Source organism: Bufo bufo, chromosome 3 (genome assembly GCF_905171765.1).
Source record: "Bufo bufo chromosome 3, aBufBuf1.1, whole genome shotgun sequence".
Taxonomy (NCBI): Eukaryota; Metazoa; Chordata; class Amphibia; order Anura; family Bufonidae; genus Bufo; species Bufo bufo.
This window is the reverse complement of record NC_053391.1, coordinates 184,054,583-184,074,986: the sequence shown is the minus strand read 5'-3', so window position 1 is coordinate 184,074,986 and position 20,404 is coordinate 184,054,583. Positions and strand designations below refer to the sequence as shown.

General features: G+C 44.5%; 1 protein-coding gene across 1 annotated transcript in view; it reads left to right on the top strand.

The window, feature by feature from the left end:
- The first annotated feature begins 4,841 nt into the window (after positions 1 to 4,841).
- LOC120993689 (amine oxidase [flavin-containing]-like) overlaps positions 4,842 to 20,404 on the top strand; it is a 64,097-nt gene continuing 48,534 nt past the window's right edge. Inside the window, exons 1-2 of the mRNA XM_040422166.1 lie at positions 4,842 to 4,887; positions 5,396 to 5,490. Of these exons, the coding sequence (XP_040278100.1) occupies positions 4,842 to 4,887; positions 5,396 to 5,490 (141 nt within the window). The remainder of the gene's footprint in view (positions 4,888 to 5,395; positions 5,491 to 20,404) is intronic.

The window sequence follows — 20,404 nt, the reverse complement described above, 5'->3', positions numbered from 1 at the left end:
TTTTCCCACTAATACTAGAAAAAAAATGCTTTAGAACATATAACTGCACAAGGGCAAATAAGACGTAGAAATATTTCCTTGTAGTAAACCCTGTTAATGGGTTGTATCAAACAGCACTTGCACCCCAAAAACAAGAACGGTTTTCTGGGAATTACAGAGCTGTTATAATGGGCAATTTGATCCCCAGTCAGTGCAGCAAGGTGAATAGGATTGTTCCTATTACCCAGGCTGTAAACTCCCCTTCTGAACCCTGTTCTGCTTCAATACTGTGGAATCATTCCTACCTATCATTTCCTTTCTTCTATACAGCAAAATAAAAGCTTTAAAGTCTTTTCTACCACTGTCCCTTGAGCCTGCTGACGTCTCTCCTTGCCCTAAGTACACTGGAAAATAGCTGAATCCAAGATGGCTGAGGCTATTTATAGGGCTGTGACATTACAGGGCTGGCTTGCTGCTGATTGGCTGCATGCATGGCATTGTGGGTGATCCCTCATTCCCAGAGTTCCTTGCTCCATGTCCTAACACGTGCAGCAGCCATTTTAGGAAAAAATTTGATTCGTTACCACGAAGCGTGAGGAAATTGGGATTCGGTGCAAATTTTATTTTTCCTGAAATTCGGATCGAATTCCACTTCGTCAGCTTCGATTCGCTCATCTCTAATTTATATTGATCCTTGTCATATGATGTAAGAGGCATAAAAATCTGACTACAAAAAAACATGAACAATTACAAATCCAAAAAATTTCCATAGCCTAAATTCGGTGCTCTTAAATATATTGTAATTTCCAAAATGCTTTAAACTGATGCAAACATTCAGCAGAGAAAATGCTATCATGTAACCATAGAAGATTTGCACCTTGTATTTCTTGGAACACAATATTACTATGAGATATCGGCTGGCTGCTTTAAAGGTCAGTGGTACAACAGAGAAGCAGGAAATTGATATGGACAGTCAGCATTAAACTTTACTCCGTCAGATAAGGACAATATTTGATTTAGGGAAAGTCATAAAAAGCCACGTTAGTGCTGCAGCTATCCTGATATGTATTCATGCTACTTATTTGCTTTGTCTTTTAAATTTACTGTAATTAACAGATGATGGTCAAATTATCTGGTTACATTACACACAGAAGTACTTGCAATGTTTTATCCTTAACTATGGCTAAAATCACCTTGTTTAATTTGGACAGTGATGACTAGAGATGAGCGAAGTTATCAAAAATTCGATTTGACTGCTTCGCTGAAATTCACAAAGAAATTTGATTCGTTATAAATTAATTTGTCACGAATCGCAATTAATTGGATGTAGCGGGCGTAATGACGAGGAATAAATAAATGGAGCAAACTTGCATGTGCACAGCCTTATGTATTAGCAATTAACATTAGAATGGGCACAATATTTTTTCACAGAGCTCAAGGAGTAATGAAGTAACTTAGCAAATGTATGGCACTCTAAGTCAATCTATCCTGTATTTATTTTTGTATCTGATACAGTCAGGTCCCTAAATGTTGGGACATTGACACAATTCTAAAATTTTTGGCTCTATACACCACCACAATGGATTTCAAATGAAACGAACAAGATGTACTTTAACTGCAGACTGTCGGCTTTAATTTGAGGGCATTTACATTCGAAACAGGTGAACGGTGTAGGAATTACAACAGTTTGCATATGTGCCTCCCACTTGTTAAGGGGCCAAAAGTAATGGGACAATTGGCTTTTTAGCTGTTCCATGGCCGGGTGTGTGTTATTCACTCACTATCCCAATTACAATGAGCAGATAAAAGGTCCAGAGTTCATTTCAAGTGCGCTATTTGCATTTGGAATCTGTTGCTGTCAACTCTCAAGATGAGATCCAAAGAGCTGTCACTATCAGTGAGGCAAGCCATCATTAGGCTGAAAAAACAAATCAAACCCATCAGAGAGATAGTAAAAACATTAGGCGTAGCCAAAACAACTGTTTGGAACATTCTTAAAAAGAAGGAACGCATCGGTGAGCTCAGCAACACCAAAAGACCCGGAAGACCATGGAAAACAACTGTGGTTAATGACCGAAGAATTCTTTCCCTAGTGAAGAAAAAACCCTTCACAACAGTTGGCCAGATCAAGAACACTCTCCAGGAGGTAGGTGTATGTGTGTCAAAGTCAACAATCAAGAGAAGACTTTGCCAGAGTGAATACAGAGGGTTCACCACAAGATGTAAACCATTGATGAGCCTCAAAAACAGGAAGGCCAGATTAGAGTTTGCCAAACAACATCTAAAAAAGCCTTCACAGTTCTGGAACAACATCCTATGGACAGATGAGACCAAGATCAACTTGTACCAGAGTGATGGGAAGAGAAGAGTATGGAGAAGGAAAGGAACTGCTCATGATCCTAAGCATACCACCTCATCAGTGAAGCATGGTGGTGGTAGTGTCATGGTGTGGGCATGTATGGCTGCCAATGGAACTGGTTCTCTTGTATTTATTGATGATGTGACTGCTGACCAAAGCAGCAGGATGAATTCTGAAGTGTTTTGTGCAATATTATCTGCTCATATTCAGCCAAATGCTTCAGAACTCATTGGACGGCGATTCACAGTGCAGATGGACAATGACCCAAAGCATACTGCAAAAGAAACCAAATAGTTTTTTAAGGGAAAGAGGTGGAATGTTATGCAATGGCCAAGTCAATCACCTGACCTGAATCTGATTGAGCATGCATTTCACTTGCTGAAGACAAAACTGAAGGGAAAATGCCCCAAGAACAAGCAGGAACTGAAGACAGTTGCAGTAGAGGCCTGGCAGAGCATCACCAGGGATGAAACCCAGCGTCTGGTGAAGTCTATGCATTTCAGACTTTAGGCTGTAATTGACTGCAAAGGATTTGCAACCAAATATTAAAAAGTGAAAGTTTGATTTATGATTATTATTTTGTCCCAATACTTTTGGTCCCTTAACAAGTGGGATGCACATATGCAAACTGTTGTAATTCCTACACCGTTAACCTGATTTGGATGTAAATACCCTCAAATTAAAGCTGACAGTCTGCAGTTAAAGCACATCTTGTTCGTTTCATTTCAAATCCATTGTGGTGGTGTATAGAGCCAAAAATGTTAGAATTGTGTTGATGTCCCAATATTTATGGACCTGACTGTATATTAAGATGTATTTGTATGATTGTAGTTTTATATATTTTATACTATTACTACTACCACTACTACCTTTAATTCAAAGGACCTTTTTCCTTATCTACAAATCCTTTAAGAATATAAGTGCTTAAACTGTTTTTTTTTTTACTACCGATGACCTGTCCTTTGAACACCAGGGACCCCGCCGATCAGCTGCCTTCTGCTTGCTTACCAAGCACAGCAGAGTACATTGTGTTGCAGTTGTTCTTGGTATCGCAACTCAGCCCCATTCACTTGAATGGGGCTGAGCTACTCCTAAGTCACGTGACTGATAGACATGTCATCATTGGCCTAGGAAAAGCAGAGAGAAGGCTTTGGCTACTGCTAGTGCTACTACAGCTGATCGACTTCAGTCCCAAGTATGTGACACCCCCCCCCCCCCCCCCCACCAATCTGATACTGTTAACCTATCCTGGGGAAAAAAGGAAGCTGAAAAAAACACGCCAAAAAACGCACAGAAAATCAGCACAGATTCAAAATCATGTGAATGTTCCCTTAAAGGGTTTCTACCACCAGATTTTGAGATTTTTTGCTGACTGACACTAGCGATCTGCTAGTGTCTGCACTGCCTAACAGTGCTCTTGTATCACCTTTGTCTGCTGCCGTTAAGCTTAAAAACATACTTTTATTGATATGCAAATGAGCCTCTAGGTGCTATGGGGGCGTCTTTTCAGCACCTAGAGGCTCCGTCTACTCACTATTTCTGCCACCCACCGCGTCCCTCCAGCCCACCCCGCTCCTCTTGATTGACAGCCAACCTCGCTCCATCTCAAATTCCAGCACCTGCGCCATGCGCTTCTGTATTCATCGCAGGCGCAGTGACTGTCGGACCGCAGTGAAGATGCAGGCGCAGGGAGTCATTACAGTCTATGATAAAAGTGATGTGCTCCTATTAAGTGCTGCTACAGACAGGGCTTAATAGGAACTTTGCTATAACAGACATGAGAGTCTTTAGAAGTCTCCTGGCTGTCATAGCAATCATGCGACTCTTGTGATTCCATCACGGTGAGGACATTTGGGCATCCTGCTCCCAGTAAATGACCCTTCAGAACCTGTGGTGACATCTGAGGTACTAAATTTCTGAGATTAGAGTTGTCTCCTATCAAGGACACTGCCAGCAGGTGTCTGCTGTATAATACAGGAGGCAGGTGGGTGCCATGTTTAAAACCCTGAATTCCTACATACACATAGAGCTGATGTCATGAATGGGTTAAAGTAACATTTTACCTAGAAAGTACTGATAAAAGTAAGCATAGGATAAACTTTCACACAGTGTTTGTTAGTGTTAAGGATTTATTGCATGCCTCTGAAACACACGAGATAATTTCCTAATAATCTGTTAAGATATTGACCAGTGAAGGGCTAAGGTTAGCCAGGGACTAGATTTTAAATGGGTTGTGCAATAATGGGGGAGGGTTTTGCAAGCCCCCCATTCTGCCCAACCTGCAAAGGGAAGGTGAAATACCTGCCTCCTGGAGCTGGCTCCCCACTCCTTTTACTGCAGGCCTGTGATGGTCCACTGGGCTCCATCGATGTCAACATTCAGTTTGACATAGTTGCAGTCAATCACTCTCCGTGGCAGTGTCTGACTCCCATTACATTTTGACAAATGGTCACATGATGTAAGCGGAGCCGGATACCACCTTGGCCAGTGATTGCCTGTGGCAATGTCAAACCGGATGTTGACATTGATGGACCAGTTCTGGGAATCAGGTATGCCCTCTTTCTTTTGCAGGTCCAGCAAAATGGGGGGGGGGGTTGCCAAACCCCCTTCATCTTGCACAACCCCTTTAAGATGAGTTATCACCATTCTTGAAATACTTGCATACTCCATGACTTAAAACATGGCAACATCTTTTTTCATATCTCAGAAACATTTGAAAAAAATGGTGAGTGAAACATAAATGGGTAAATTATATAAAATAAAATAAAATGTTGCCACTATGGGGCTTGATAAATTGCTTCCAAGGTGTATAAACCATCTCCAAACCAATGCTGCTATCCACATTGGCCTTAGTAGAGTGGTGTGAGCAACTTTTCCCTTAATAAATGAGTAGCCTTCCAATGAACTCTCCTGCACCAATGCCTCTGCTCATGACAACTTCTGATATCCACAATGAGGTTTTATTTTCATGTAAAAAAACAATAAATGCACATATATTCTATGAACCTAATTCTCAAATGAATACGTCTATGACTGATGGAGTTTTGTCTTTTTTAGGTCTCTTAGCAGCTAAATTGCTAATAGAGTCAGGACTGAATGTAATTGTGTTAGAAGCTCGAGATCGAGTTGGTGGGCGAACTTTCACTGTAAAGGTGAGTTTACTGAAAATACAGTAAATAATTGCTAAATAATGAGGATTATTAAGAAACGTTAAACTAATCTAAAATAGCACCCCAAACTACTTTAAAAATAAGTTAAAAAAAACTTGGAATGGCAAAGAAATTGAAACAATCTATGATTTGTGAAATTTGTATTCATTACTAGTTTAGCCTAAGATGGTCCAAACTGTAGCTAAATAAAGATATTTTTAGCTAAAATTAGAGTTTTCCCATGACACAACACTGTATTGCATCTAATGTATACTGAATTCTTCTTCAGCATTGATGTTACGAACAGTTGACAAAGGCCTATTTCACACAAGCACATTCAGTCCAGGAAACACATTCTGTGTGGGGGCCACTGCTCCTCTGACGTGAACTCACAACATCATAATGATTTATATGTTGCTGTGTGCTCCTGCCTGACTGCGGCTCTACTGTACTCTACCCACATAATGCTGTGAGTACAGTACAGTAGACCTGCTGTCAGAAAGGAGCTCACAGCATCACAAATCATTATGAGTAGTATTCAGTCCGGGAAATACCGTTATCACCCAGAGCGTGTTTCCCAGACCGAATAGCTCATGTTCATACCTTGTTCTAGATGTGATATGGATATTCTGCAAACTAGTATTTTCCCCTGCCCCAAGCAGAGTTAATTTGCCCTCAAGACAGCCATTATTGATGTATATACAGTAAGACAGTTTTCATCAAAAATATAGACAACATATCCAAACCAATTAAGCAATTAATTTTGTAATATATTAAAATTATTGCTCATCTCTCAAAGACAAATTGTTAATAAAACCCCAAATGCAAACTAATACTAAGACTGTAGAAATTAACATATATGTACTGTGCATAAGTGTGACTAATAAGATTATGGTGCATCATCAAAGGTAATGCATCATCAGAAAATGCTATTATTAACCACTTAAGGACCACAGGTTTATACCCCCCTAAAGACCAGGCCCTTTTTTACAAATCGGCACTACACTACTTTCACCGTTTATTGCTCGGTCATGCAACTTACCACCCAAATGAATTTTACCTCCTTTTCTTCTCACTAATAGAGCTTTCATTTGGTGGTATTTCATTGCTGCTGACATTATTACTTTTTTTTGTTATTAATCGAAATTTAACGATTTTTTTGCAAAAAAATTACATTTTTCACTTTCAGTTGTAAAATTTTGCAAAAAAAACGAGATCCATATAGAAATTTTGCTCTAAATTTATAGTTCTACATGTCTTTGATAAAAAAAAAATGTTTGGGTAAAAAAAAAATGGTTTGGGTAAAAGTTATAGCGTTTACAAACTATGGTACAAAAATGTGAATTTCCGCTTTTTGAAGCAGATCTGACTTTCTGAGCACCTGTCATGTTTCCTGAGGTTCTACAATGCCCAGACAGTACAAACACCCCACAAATGACCCCATTTCGGAAAGTACACACCCTAAGGTATTCGCTGATGGGCATAGTGAGTTCATAGAACTTTTTATTTTTTGTCACAAGTTAGCGGAAAATGATGATTTTTTTTTATTTTATTTTTTTTCCTACAAAGTCTCATATTCCACTAACTTATGACAAAAAATAAAAACTTCCATGAACTCACTATGCCCATCAGCGAATACCTTGGGGTCTCTTCTTTCCAAAATGGGGTCACTTGTGGGGTAGTTATACTGCCCTGGCATTTTAGGGGCCCAAATGTGTGGTAAGGAGTTTGAAATCAAATTCTGTAAAAAATGACGAGTGAAATCCGAAAGGTGCTCTTTGGAATGTGGGCCCCTTTGCCCACCTAGGCTGCAAAAAAGTGTCACACATCTGGTATCTCCGTATTCAGTAGAAGTTGGGGAATGTGTTTTGGGGTGTCTTTTTACATATACCCATGCTGGGTGAGATAAATATCTTGGTCAAATGCCAACTTTGTATAAAAAAAATGGGAAAAGTTGTCTTTTGCCAAGATATTTCTCTCACCCAGCATGGGTATATGTAAAATGACACCCCAAAACACATTCCCCACCTTCTCCTGAGTACGGCAATACCAGATGTGTGACACTTTTTTGCAGCCTAGGTGGGCAAAGGGGCCCATATTCCAAAGAGCACCTTTCGGATTTCACAGGTCATTTTTTACAGAATTTGATTTCAAACTCCTTACCACACATTCGGGCCCCTAGAATGCCAGGGCAGTATAACTACCCCACAAGTGACCCCATTTTGGAAAGAAGACACCCCAAGGTATTCCGTGAGGGGCATGGCAAGTTCCTAGAATTTTTTATTTTTTGTCACAAGTTAGTGGAAAATGATGATTTTTTTTTTTTTTTTTTCATACAAAGTCTCATATTCCACTAACTTGTGACAAAAAATAAAAACTTCCATGAACTCACTATGCCCATCAGCGAATACCTTGGGGTCTCTTCTTTCCAAAATGGGGGCACTTGTGGGGTAGTTATACTGCCCTGGCATTCTAGGGGCCCGAATGTGTGGTAAGGAGTTTGAAATCAAATTCTGTAAAAAATGACCTGTGAAATCCGAAAGGTGCTCTTTGGAATATGGGCCCCTTTGCCCACCTAGGCTGCAAAAAAGTGTCACACATCTGGTATCTCTGTATTCAGGAGAAGTTGAGGAATGTGTTTTGGGGTGTCTTTTTACATATACCCATGCTGGGTGAGATAAATATCTTGGTCAAATGCCAACTTTGTATAAAAAAATGGGAAAAGTTGTCTTTTGCCAAGATATTTCTCTCACCCAGCAGGGGTATATGTAAAATGACACCCCAAAACACATTCCCCACCTTCTCCTGAGTACGGGGATACCAGATGTGTGACACTTTTTTGCAGCCTAGGTGGGCAAAGGGGCCCATATTCCAAAGAGCACCTTTCGGATTTCACAGGTCATTTTTTACAGAATTTGATTTCAAACTCCTTACCACACATTTGGGCCCCTAGAATGCCAGGGCAGTATAACTACCCCACAAGTGACCCCATTTTGGAAAGAAGAGACCCCAAGGTATTCGCTGATGGGCATAGTGAGTTCATGGAAGTTTTTATTTTTTGTCACAAGTTAGTGGAATATGAGACTTTGTATGAAAAAAAAAAAAATAAATCTGCATTTTCCACTAACTTGTGACAAAAAATAAAAAATTCTAGGAACTTGCCATGCCCCTCACGGAATACCTTGGGGTGTCTTCTTTCCAAAATGGGGTCACTTGTGGGGTAGTTATACTGCCCTGGCATTTTCCAGGGGCCCTAATGTGTGGTAAGTAGGTAAATGACCTGTGAAATCCTAAAGGTGCTCTTTGGAATATGGGCCCCTTTGCCCACCTAGGCTGCAAAAAAGTGTCACACATGTGGTATCGCCGTATTCAGGAGAAGTTGGGGAATGTGTTTTGGGGTGTCATTTTACATATACCCTTGCTGGGTGAGAGAAATATCTTGGCAAAAGACAACTTTTCCCATTTTTTTATACAAAGTTGGCATTTGACCAAGATATTTCTCTCACCCAGCATGGGTATATGTAAAATGACACCCCAAAACACATTCCCCAACTTCTCCTGAGTACGGCGATACCAGATGTGTGACACTTTATTGCAGCCTAGATGCGCAAAGGTGCCCAAATTCCTTTTAGGAGGGCATTTTTAGACATTCGGATACCAGACTTCTTCTCACGCTTTGGGGCCCCTAGAATGCCAGGGCAGTATAAATACCCCACATGTGACCCCATTTTGGAAAGAAGACACCCCAAGGTATTCAATGAGGGGCATGGCGAGTTCATAGAAATTTTTTTTTTTTGGCACAAGTTAGCGGAAATTGATATTTTTAATTTTTTTCTCACAAAGTCTCCCGTTCCGCTAACTTGGGACAAAAATTTCAATATTTCATGGACTCAATATGCCCCTCACGGAATACCTGGGGGTGTCTTCTTTCCGAAATGGGGTCACATGTGGGGTATTTATACTGCCCTGGCATTCTAGGGGCCCTAAAGCGTGAGAAGAAGTCTGGAATATAAATGTCTAAAAATTTTTACGCATTTGGTTTCCGTGAGGGGTATGGTGAGTTCATGTGAGATTTTATTTTTTGACACAAGTTAGTGGAATATGAGACTTTGTAAGAAAAAAAAAATAATAATTCCGCTAACTTGGGCCAAAAAAATGTCTGAATGGAGCCTTACAGAGGGGTGATCAATGACAGGGGGGGTGATCAATGACAGGGGGGTGATCAGGGAGTCTATATGGGGTGATCACCACAGTCATTGATCATGCCCCTGTAAGGCTTCATTCAGACGTCCGGATGCGTTTTGCGGATCCGATCCATCTATCAGTGGATCCGTAAAAATCATGCGGACGTCTGAATGGAGCTTTACAGGGGGGTAATCAATGACAGGGGGGTAATCAATGACAGGGGGGTGATCAGGGAGTCTATATGTGGTGATCACCACAGTCATTGATCACGCCCCTGTAAGGCTTCATTCAGACGTCCGGATGCGTTTTGCGGATCCGATCCATCTATCAGTGGATCCGTAAAAATCATGCGGACATCTGAATGGAGCTTTACAGGGGGGTGATCAATGACAGGGGGGGTGATCAATGACAGGGGGGGTGATCAATGACAGGGGGGTGATCAGGGAGTCTATATGGGGTGATCACCACAGTCATTGATCATGCCCCTGTAAGGCTTCATTCAGACGTCCGGATGCGTTTTGCGGATCCGATCCATCTATCAGTGGATCCGTAAAAATCATGCGGACGTCTGAATGGAGCTTTACAGGGGGGTAATCAATGACAGGGGGGTAATCAATGACAGGGGGGTGATCAGGGAGTCTATATGGGGTGATCACCACAGTCATTGATCACGCCCCTGTAAGGCTTCATTCAGACGTCCGGATGCGTTTTGCGGATCCGATCCATCTATCAGTGGATCCGTAAAAATCATGCGGACATCTGAATGGAGCTTTACAGGGGGGTGATCAATGACAGGGGTGTAATCAATGACAGGGGGGTGATCAGGGAGTCTATATGGGGTGATAACCACAGTCATTGATCACGCCCCTGTAAGGCTTCATTCAGACGTCCGGATGCGTTTTGCGGATCCGATCCATCTATCAGTGCATCCGTAAAAATCATGCGGACATCTGAATGGAGCTTTACAGGGGGGTAATCAATGACAGGGGGGTGATCACCACAGTCATTGATCATGCCCCTGTAAGGCTTCATTCAGACGTCCGGATGCGTTTTGCGGATCCGATCCATCTATCAGTGCATCCGTAAAAATCATGCGGACATCTGAATGGAGCTTTACAGGGGGGTAATCAATGACAGGGGGGTGATCACCACAGTCATTGATCATGCCCCTGTAAGGCTTCATTCAGACGTCCGTATGCGTTTTGCGGATCCGATCCATCTATCAGTGCATCCGTAAAAATCATGCGGACATCTGAATGGAGCTTTACAGGGGGGTGATCAATGACAGGGGTGTAATCAATGACAGGGGGGTGATCAGGGAGTCTATATGGGGTGATCACCACAATCATTGATCATGCCCCTGTAAGGCTTCATTCAGACGTCCGGATGCGTTTTGCGGATCCGATCCATCTATCAGTGCATCCGTAAAAATCATGCGGACATCTGAATGGAGCTTTACAGGGGGGTAATCAATGACAGGGGGGTGATCAGGGAGTCTATATGGGGTGATCACCACAGTCATTGATCATGCCCCTGTAAGGCTTCATTCAGACGTCCGGATGCGTTTTGCGGATCCGATCCATCTATCAGTGGATCCGTAAAAATCATGCGGACGTCTGAATGGAGCTTTACAGGGGGGTGATCAATGACAGGGGGGTGATCAGGGAGTCTATATGGGGTGATCAGGGGTGATCAGGGGCTAATAAGGGGTTAATAAGTGACGGGGGGGGGGGGGGTAGTGTAGTGTAGTGGTGCTTGGTGCTACTTTACTGAGCTACCTGTGTCCTCTGGTGGTCGATCCAAACAAAGGGGACCACCAGAGGACCAGGTAGCAGGTATATTAGACGCTGTTATCAAAACAGCGTCTAATATACCTGTTAGGGGTTAAAAAAAACACATCTCCAGCCTGCCAGCGAACGATCGCCGCTGGCAGGCTGGAGATCAACTCTCTTACCTTCCGTTCCTGTGAGCGTGCGCGCCTGTGTGCGCGCGTTCACAGGAAATCTCGGCTCACGCGAGATGACGCCTATTGGCGTTAGCGTAGCCTGGGGGAGCCGCCGCAATGACGCCTTTCGGCGTTACAGTTGCGGGAAGTGGTTAAAATCAGGTTTTATTTTGTTTTTTTGATGTTTTTTTGTCTCAACAGGAATATATATATGAAATAAAGAAAGGTGAGCACTCAACAAATGGCGTTTGGAAACTAAAAGTTTAGAAACTAAAAGTTTAATTAAACACTAAAATATATAAAATAGATAAAATAGTAATATACTGGATAAAGGGATAAACTGGTATACAAATTGGTATTATAAACATAATAAATTGGTGGTATAATTTCATATTTGAACAATTCGCATCTAATCACACTTCACATAGATATGCACATGTGTGCTAATAGCCCATTCAATATGCAGTCTCTTAATGGTGTATAGCGTTGGTATAATAGTCTATGGATGTTCGAACAATGTCCTGAATAAATGGTCCTGTTCGGTTTTCTCTTACAATGATTGATGCTGAATAATAAATTAATGCTTCTCCAGTGATATCATTCGATATCATAAACGCTATGCGTTGGCTGGTCTCCAAGTGTATGGTGCCGGTCGTACCGGTGTTTAGGGCAGAATGGGGGCACATAGCATAGGTAACTTGGTCTTACCTTCCTCGGGTCTGGCCCAAACTTTCTTCTCATCTAGCGAGAGTAACGCAGCATAGTTCTGCGATACTGCTTCACAAACTCACCGACTTCTCGCGGGAGGTGAGACTCTCTTCCGGGTTAGTCCGTTCACGTGACTTGTATCAACGTAACTGGTACAGCAAAGTATCGGTCTTTTCCAAGTTATAAGATTTCTCGCATGGCCATGCAAATTATTGCGGAGCATGTTTGCCTTCTTTATTACTGCGATCCTGACCAGACGCGTTTCGGGAGCTCTGCTTCCCTTCATCAGTGGTATCGCTTCTGTGGCAATCTCCGCCTTTTATACCCACAGTCTAGATCAAAACTGTGGATACCTGGAATTCACTGGACATAAATACTCTGTTGCGGTTAGCACTGCGTTTTATGTGCGTTTTTATTGGCACTGTGGCACCAATGTTTATCTACCTTCTCCAATGCCATGAATATCAGACCAGTTGGATCTTTATTATGTACTTCCATATAATGTTTTGATAGCCAATATAAAGAAGGGCTATGAAAAACACTGTCTATCAAAACATTATATGGAAGTACATAATAAAGATCCAATACTGGTCTGATTCATGGCATTGGAGAAGGTAGATAAACATTGGCGTGGGGGCAACTACATCAAGCAGATGTCAAAAATTGAGTCGCGTTCGTATTTATGAATTTGGATCTATGTTACCTTTTGGCTTGAATGCCGAGCTAGAGATATTTTGGATTTCTGTAGGGAGGTTGCCCGGTATCCGACTCCGATGCCTTAGTCAGGCCGTTATTGGCACTATGTCATGTATTCGGATTAGGGTGCCCAGACCTATAGGGTAGATTTTTATCCAACTAAAATCTAAAGAAAAGATAAGAAAACAATCTTTAGGCGAAATCCCTTGTTGAGGAACTCTGCGGCAGTTGCTGAATAGACTATATATATTAAAATTCCCTGCAGGTCATTATTAGGAAAGCACTCTCTATGAAAATATTTTAGGAAAAACATCATATCATGCCTTATAATCTATGTATCTTGTTTGTAAATTGTCGCGTATCTGTTATCAAACAGTAACCTTTTATGTGTCCTATCCATAACAATATTTTTGATCTTATTGAATATTAACAGATTATTTATATGTACAGTATATTTTTATTTTACATTTTTAAAAATCTATTCTATGTTTATACTAAGGGATATATTGGATATGAATGTAGATTCTCACTCTTCACACAAATATATTGCAGTATTGATAAAGGAAAAAGGAAAAGAAAAAAGTGAAACAAACCAGATTGCGAATATTTCATTCATGCAATCTTGGATTATCTTCTCCATTATACAAAAGCTATAGAATTGAGAAAAGTATCTATATTACATAAAAAAACGCATAAGTGCCAATAAAAAACGCACATAAAACGCATGCTAACCGCAACAGAGTATTTATGGTCCAGTGAATTCCAGGTATCCACAGTTTTGATCTAGACTGTGGGTATAAAGGCGGAGATTGCCACAGAAGCGATACCACTGATGAAGGGAAGCAGAGCTCCCGAAATGCGTCGTCTGGTCTGGATCGCAGTAAATAAGAAGCAAACATCTCCGCAATAATTTGCATGGCCATGCGAGAAATCTTATAACTTGGAAAAAACCGATCTTTGCTGTACCTGTTACGTTGGATACAAGTCACGTGAACGGACTAACCTGGAAGAGAGTCTCAACTCCCGCGAGAAGTCGGTGAGTTTGTGAAGCAGTACGCAGAACTATGCTGCGTTACTCTCGCTAGATGAGAAGAAAGTTTGGGCCAGACACGAGGAAGGTAAGACCAAGTTACCTATGCTATGTGCCCCCATCTGCCCTAAACACCGGTACGACCGGCACCATACACTTGGAGACCAGCCAACGCATAGCGTTTTATGATATCGAATGATATCACTGGAGAAGCATTAATTTATTATTCAGCATCAATCATTGTAAGAGAAAACCGAACAGGACCATTTATTCAGGACATTGTTCGAACATCCATAGACTATTATACCAACGCTATACACCATTAAGAGACTGCATATTGAATGGGCTATTAGCACACATGTGCATATCTATGTGAAGTGTGATTAGATGCGAATTGTTCATATATGAAATTATACCACAAATTTTATATGTTTATATACCAATTTGTATACCAATTATCCTTTATCCAGTATATTACTATTTTATATATTTTATATATTTTAGTGTTTAATTAAACTTTAGTTTCCAAACGCCATTTGTTGAGTGCTCACCTTTCTTTATTTCATAGCTACTGTTTTTTGACCAGAGGGTGGGTGTCCCTCTCACGGGTTAGCAGCACCAATTCTTTGATCACGTCCTGAGTGAGCCACCATTTTCAAACATTTGATAGGAATATATATATATATATATATATATATATAAAATAAGCAAAAGCAGCACACAATAATAGCGGCTGCAAAATCCTTCCCAGGATCTGAAACCAGGATCGTATGTAGATGTATTTGAAAAAAGACTATAGCACTCCAGACTTTGGTGAAAAAAGTGATTGTTTATTAACCCATCCAGCAGCAACGTTTCAGCTCTCTCAATGGAGCCTTTGTCACCAAAGTCTGGAGTGCTGCCGTCTTTTTTCATATATAAATATATATATATATATATATATATATATATATATATTTGTGGTCAAGGCTAAATACGAAACTTGGGCAGCGTGCCTGCCTGGAACCTAACCGGCTGAGGTGTGCCTGGAGCCGGGTATGAGAGTAGCCTAAAAGGGGGCTACCCTAAGGAGGACCCTTGAAATGAAGGGAATGGGTGGGTGGACCAAGAACCGGAACGCCCACTGTGATGAGGTAAGTGGGGGTTTAAATAGGCTCAAGCCCCTCCCACAAATGCAGGCTGAACCTCAGCCTTACCAACTTGTGGTCAAGGCTAAATACGAAACTTGGGCAGCGTGCCTGCCTGGAACCTAACCGGCTGAGGTGTGCCTGGAGCCGGGTATGAGAGTAGCCTAAAAGGGGGCAAAATGACAACAAAATAGTTAAGGTGTAAGACTTTATTACCTTATAACACCAAAGACCGAAATGCCTGCGAAATCTCCACCTGCGGGTTAGGTATGTATCTGGTGAAGCAAGACGAACGCCATCTCCCCATCTTTCGGATGACGTGGGCGGGGACCCCCTGCCGGGAAGCCGCGGAGGCTGCCCCAATGCGGAAGGAATGACCGGATATTGCTCCTGAGTCCAACCCTAAGCCAGCAGCCACCGTGCGGATGTGGCTGATGAATTGCGCCGTGGTGAGAGCTCCCTTCAGATGGGGTAGCAGAGGGCTGTGAGGTGGCGCATCCCGGAGGGCGAGGATGAGCTGGTCAAATACCTGTAACGGGCACCATTCATTACTAGTGGGAAAAAAACTGGATCTCCACCGGGGGCCTGTTTGACTGGTTTTGGAGATAATTATCTTCAGCGCGTAATGGTCAACCACCCTCACCAGCTGCTCTCGGTGCAGGCTGCACCGTCCCGCCGTGCTGCACGTGAACTCGCCTGGCCTAAGGAAGCCGTAAAAAGCTAAGTACATGGCAGCTTTGATGATTAAGCTGGAAAAGGGCCCAAAAGGAGCACCATCCAGGCTGAAGATAATTTCCGGAACATCTCTCCCGTGACGCCCTGCCTGCGGACGAGGGATTGGACCCACCCTTCTGGACCCCTCGTAAGGTGGCCTTGACTGCATGCGCAGAAAAAATGGATCCGCCCCTGGGTTGCGGAGCATGGTGTGGTGTTGGACGCCTGCTAGGTACAACTTAATGGTGTTGTAGGAGAGGTGTAACTGGTGGTGGCAATGGGCGATGAAGGCCATGATGTAAGGAATGTCCGCCAGGCCCGCCTGCGGGTGCAGACGTGAAAACTCCTGGAAGGTTTTCAGGCCTGAAAGGTAGTTCCTGGCCGTGTTTGGGGCAAGGGACTGCTGCGCCAGGTCCCTTGCTGACGAGACGAGTCAAGCCTAGTCCATTGACAGGGAACTGAAAGGCGGGGTGGGATATCTGCGTGGCTCGGCCTCCGGCATGACCTGGAAGAAGAGTTCAAAATTAAACCTAGACAGTGCGTCGGCTGCTACATTCCTCTCCCCCGGAATGTGGCTACAATGCACATGGAAGTTATGTGACAGGCCAGCCAAACCAGCTGGCGCAACAGCGCCATGATCTTGGGGGACTTGGCCCTGCCCTTGGCCAAGATGTCGACCAAGGCCTGGTTATCTGTCACAAACATCACTGGCAAGTTAGCCCAGAGGTGGCCCCATGCCTGAGCAGCTGCCACGATGGGGTATAATTCCAACAGAGAGGAGGTGCGGATGGATTCAGCTCCTCTAAGATGGTACTGGGCCAACGATCCGCTAGCCACTGGGAACCCCAAATGGCAGCGTAGCCGCAAGATGCAGCTGCGTCTGAAAAAATGGTCGGGCAGGAGGAAGACCAAGGTGACACGAAAAAGGAGACGCCGTTCCATCGGGACAGGAACAACTCCCACATGGCCAGGTCTGCCATGGCCTGGCCGTCCAAACGGATGATGCTGTCCTGTTCGGGTGCTGAGGGAAGAAGCTGGAGCAGCCTTGACACAAAGGTTCTTCCCTGGGGCATAATCCTGGAGGCAAAGTTGAGCCGCCCCAGAAGAGACTGCAACTCGACTCTAGTGAGGCATCCCGTGGCTGCCGCATGGGAAATGACCTCCCGACACTGAGTGAGTTTCTCCTCCGGTAGGCTGGCTTGCAACAGAAGCGAATCCAGGATGATGCCCAAGAATGAGACCCTCGTGGCAGGACCCTCAGTCTTTGACTCCGCGATCGGAACAGCCAGACTGGCGAACAATCCGAGGAGGATGGTGAGTATGCTGGACCCGCCCTGCGGATCCTCGACAACCAGAAAATCGTCGAGGTAGTGGATGACCGACCGGAGGCCCCCGTGATGGATCAGGATCCAATGCAGCGCCTTGGCCAGCTGGTCGAATAACCACGGGCTACTCTTGGATCCAAACGTGAGCCTGTTGGCGAAAAAATACTGGCCGGCCCACTCAATGCCGTAGAATTGCCATAACTGCGGCAGGATGGGCAGGAGTTTAAATGCATCCGCAATGTCAACCTTTGCCAGCCAAGCGCCCCTACCATGTGACAGGATGGCCTGGATGGCGTCATCCACCGAGGAATAACGCATGGAAAATTCCTCTGAGGGAATCAGAGAATTAAGGCTTGGAATACCGACACATGAGGGGGCGGACAGATCATAAATTAATCTTTTTTTATTAGTGTTCTTTTTTGCCACTAAGCCGATGGGGTTAATGCGCCATGAGGAAAACGGGATGCGTGGGAACGGGCCTATGAGGAACCCCTTGGAAACTTCCGACTGGAGCAACTCGCTAGTTGCTGGAGGGTCCAGGGTGGCGGACAGCAGATTCCTGCCCTGCCAGGGCACCTGCGGCAGGTGATGAGCCCTGTGTGGAACCCCTGGCGGAAGCCTGCCAACAGGAACGCCACGAAGTCTTGATCGTGGTGATCGTGAAGGAGTGCCGCCAAGAGGTCCACGTTGATGTCCGCTAGTCAGGAACCTTTGGAAGATTTCTTTGGGCAGGCGGACCGTGGGTGGGCCCTAAAGCACAGGGAGCAGACGTGGAGTGACCTGCAGCTGGCATATGAGCACCCCCCTGAATTAAAGTTATTACAGACCTGGCTCTTCCCCAGGTAGACAATAGGTCTGCCGAGCTTGTCTGTGGAGGGGTTGGATGGAAATGACCCGGAGGTCCCCGGGATGGCCCTGTCCTGAGGCGGGTGCGCGGTATTGGGGCACCACTCTGAGGAGTGGAAAATCGACTGACACGTCGCACAGTTGGGAGCCCTGAGGCCAGCGAAGTGACGGCAGAAGAGCTCGGTGTCAATCAAGGACCAGCTGGTGACATACTGGAACTGGGCCAGAGCTGCCGCCGCCTTAGCTGCAAAGGAACGGTGGTAGTCATAGAAGGCCGACCCACCATACTTGTGCCCTAGGTCAGTGACCAGGTACAAATAGCTGTCAAGCTCCTCTCTTCTCTCCGGCTGTGCGGTGCAGACGATGTCCCTGAAGAGGCTGAAGGCCAGGACAAATTCCGGAATGGACAACTTGCGGTTGAGCCGCGAATCCTTGGCCCGAAGGACCACCGACACATCGCCACAGTTGATGACCCGGTTCTCGGGAACATCTTGAGCGGCAATGAGGATTGATGCCAGATTGACATCTTTCCCTGCCAGGATGTCTCTCTTAAGGTTATCAGGAATGAAGTGAGAGGGGGACACATGTGGAATGGGTCTTGGCGTACCTGTAGCCAGCCAGCCTGATGTAGAGGGAGTCATCAGCGGAACGGGAGCCGGGGATACAACGGGTGGGCCGGGATTCGAGCTCCGAAACCCTTGCCCGCACATCCGCCACCGAGTCCACCAAGGAATTCAGGGTCGCCTGTAGCTGCACCAGGGACAAATGGATGGCCGACGCCTCTGGCTGCACTGTTGTGGTGCTGGGGCTGGTCATGAGCAGTTTGTATAGCTCTGCCTTTCTTGCGGTGGCCGGATGTGGAATGCCTCTTCGGTTCAACTCGGCCAACAGTTTTGGGATGGTCCAACTCCGAAGGGATGAGGGACCCGCTTGGCTTGACACGATTGAGCCGGAGATGGAAAGGCCGTCCTCCATGTCCGAGGCTCGAGACATGGCAGAGCAGCTAAACAAAAATACAAGGCATAACAAAATAAAAGGAAAAAAAAAAAAAAAAAAACGAGGGTGACGACGTACTGGAATTTGGACTGGTGCACGACAGAGAGACACGTACCGGTAACGGAATTCACGAGACGGCTCAGACGAACCTGGCCTAACCGAACAGACGAAGACAATTAACGCGTGGTTATGACTTTACCGGGACCGAGGTGGTGCCAGTGCGAACTTACCTGAACAGGGACGAAAGGAACAGAGAACTGGGAACAAACTTCTGTAAATAAAGCACAGGCAAAAAACATTTGAAAGTGCAGAGGACACGGGTGCCCCCCAACCTGCGGAAACCAGGCGAACTGGCCAGGCTGGGGCTCACCCTAAGGCCAAGTGACCATCCGAGCGCATCGGATCGAACACCTGACCGAAAAAGAGAGCCGCCTGAGCGTACCAGGCGGTTTGACAGGAGAGAAGGCGCGTAGCCATGAAAATAGAGGCTGCGCGTAGCAGCGGCCCGCGAAAGGGCAGTGGTAAGCCATAACCTAGGAGTTACGGAAAGCAAGAATGACCCGGGGAGAAGCCGAGGACGGCCCCTTTGGAAGACTTGAAAGCCGAAGGACAGGTGCGTGAACCCGTGTGATAGACAAGAAAAAAAAAAACATGAAGACCTGGGCGTACCAGGAGTGAACCGAGCCCGGGCGTACCAGGAAAGAAGGACCCGCGACCGGACCCCTGACTGTGACCGGCCGACAGCGACTTGGCCACAAGACAAAACCCGGTGGCCTGGGCGAAACCAGGAAGATCCAGACACCCTGGCCGTAACCAGGTGCCCGAGGTGGGGCCAGATCGGTCCCTACGTGGGACACCTATCCTTGTCCAAACAGGGAAAATTAAATAATTCATTTTTTTTTTTTTTTTTTAAAAGGGGGTTAGTCGGTGTCGACTATATGGCGGTTTGTGCCGTAAATACTTATATATTAATGTTGTTTTTTTTTTTTTGTTTTTTTTTTGGTTGATGATCCGACTATATGGCGGGTTTGTGCTGTAAATACTTATATATACATATTTTTAATTTCTATTTAACTATTTATTACACCTTTACTTTTTTTTTTTTTTTTTTTATCTATGCGGACTATATGACGGGTTTTTACAAAACGTACTTATTTTCATTCCCCTCTTTTTTTTTTTTTTTTTTTATCAGACTATGTGGCGGTTTTACCGCACACCCTTTACACCAATTACTTATTTCATTTATTTATGAATTCTTCATTTTACTACCTCCTCCTTACTTCCCCCCCCCCCCCCCCTCCCCGTCCGGCCTGGCTGCCCGTGAGCCCGCGCCCCGCGTGGAACG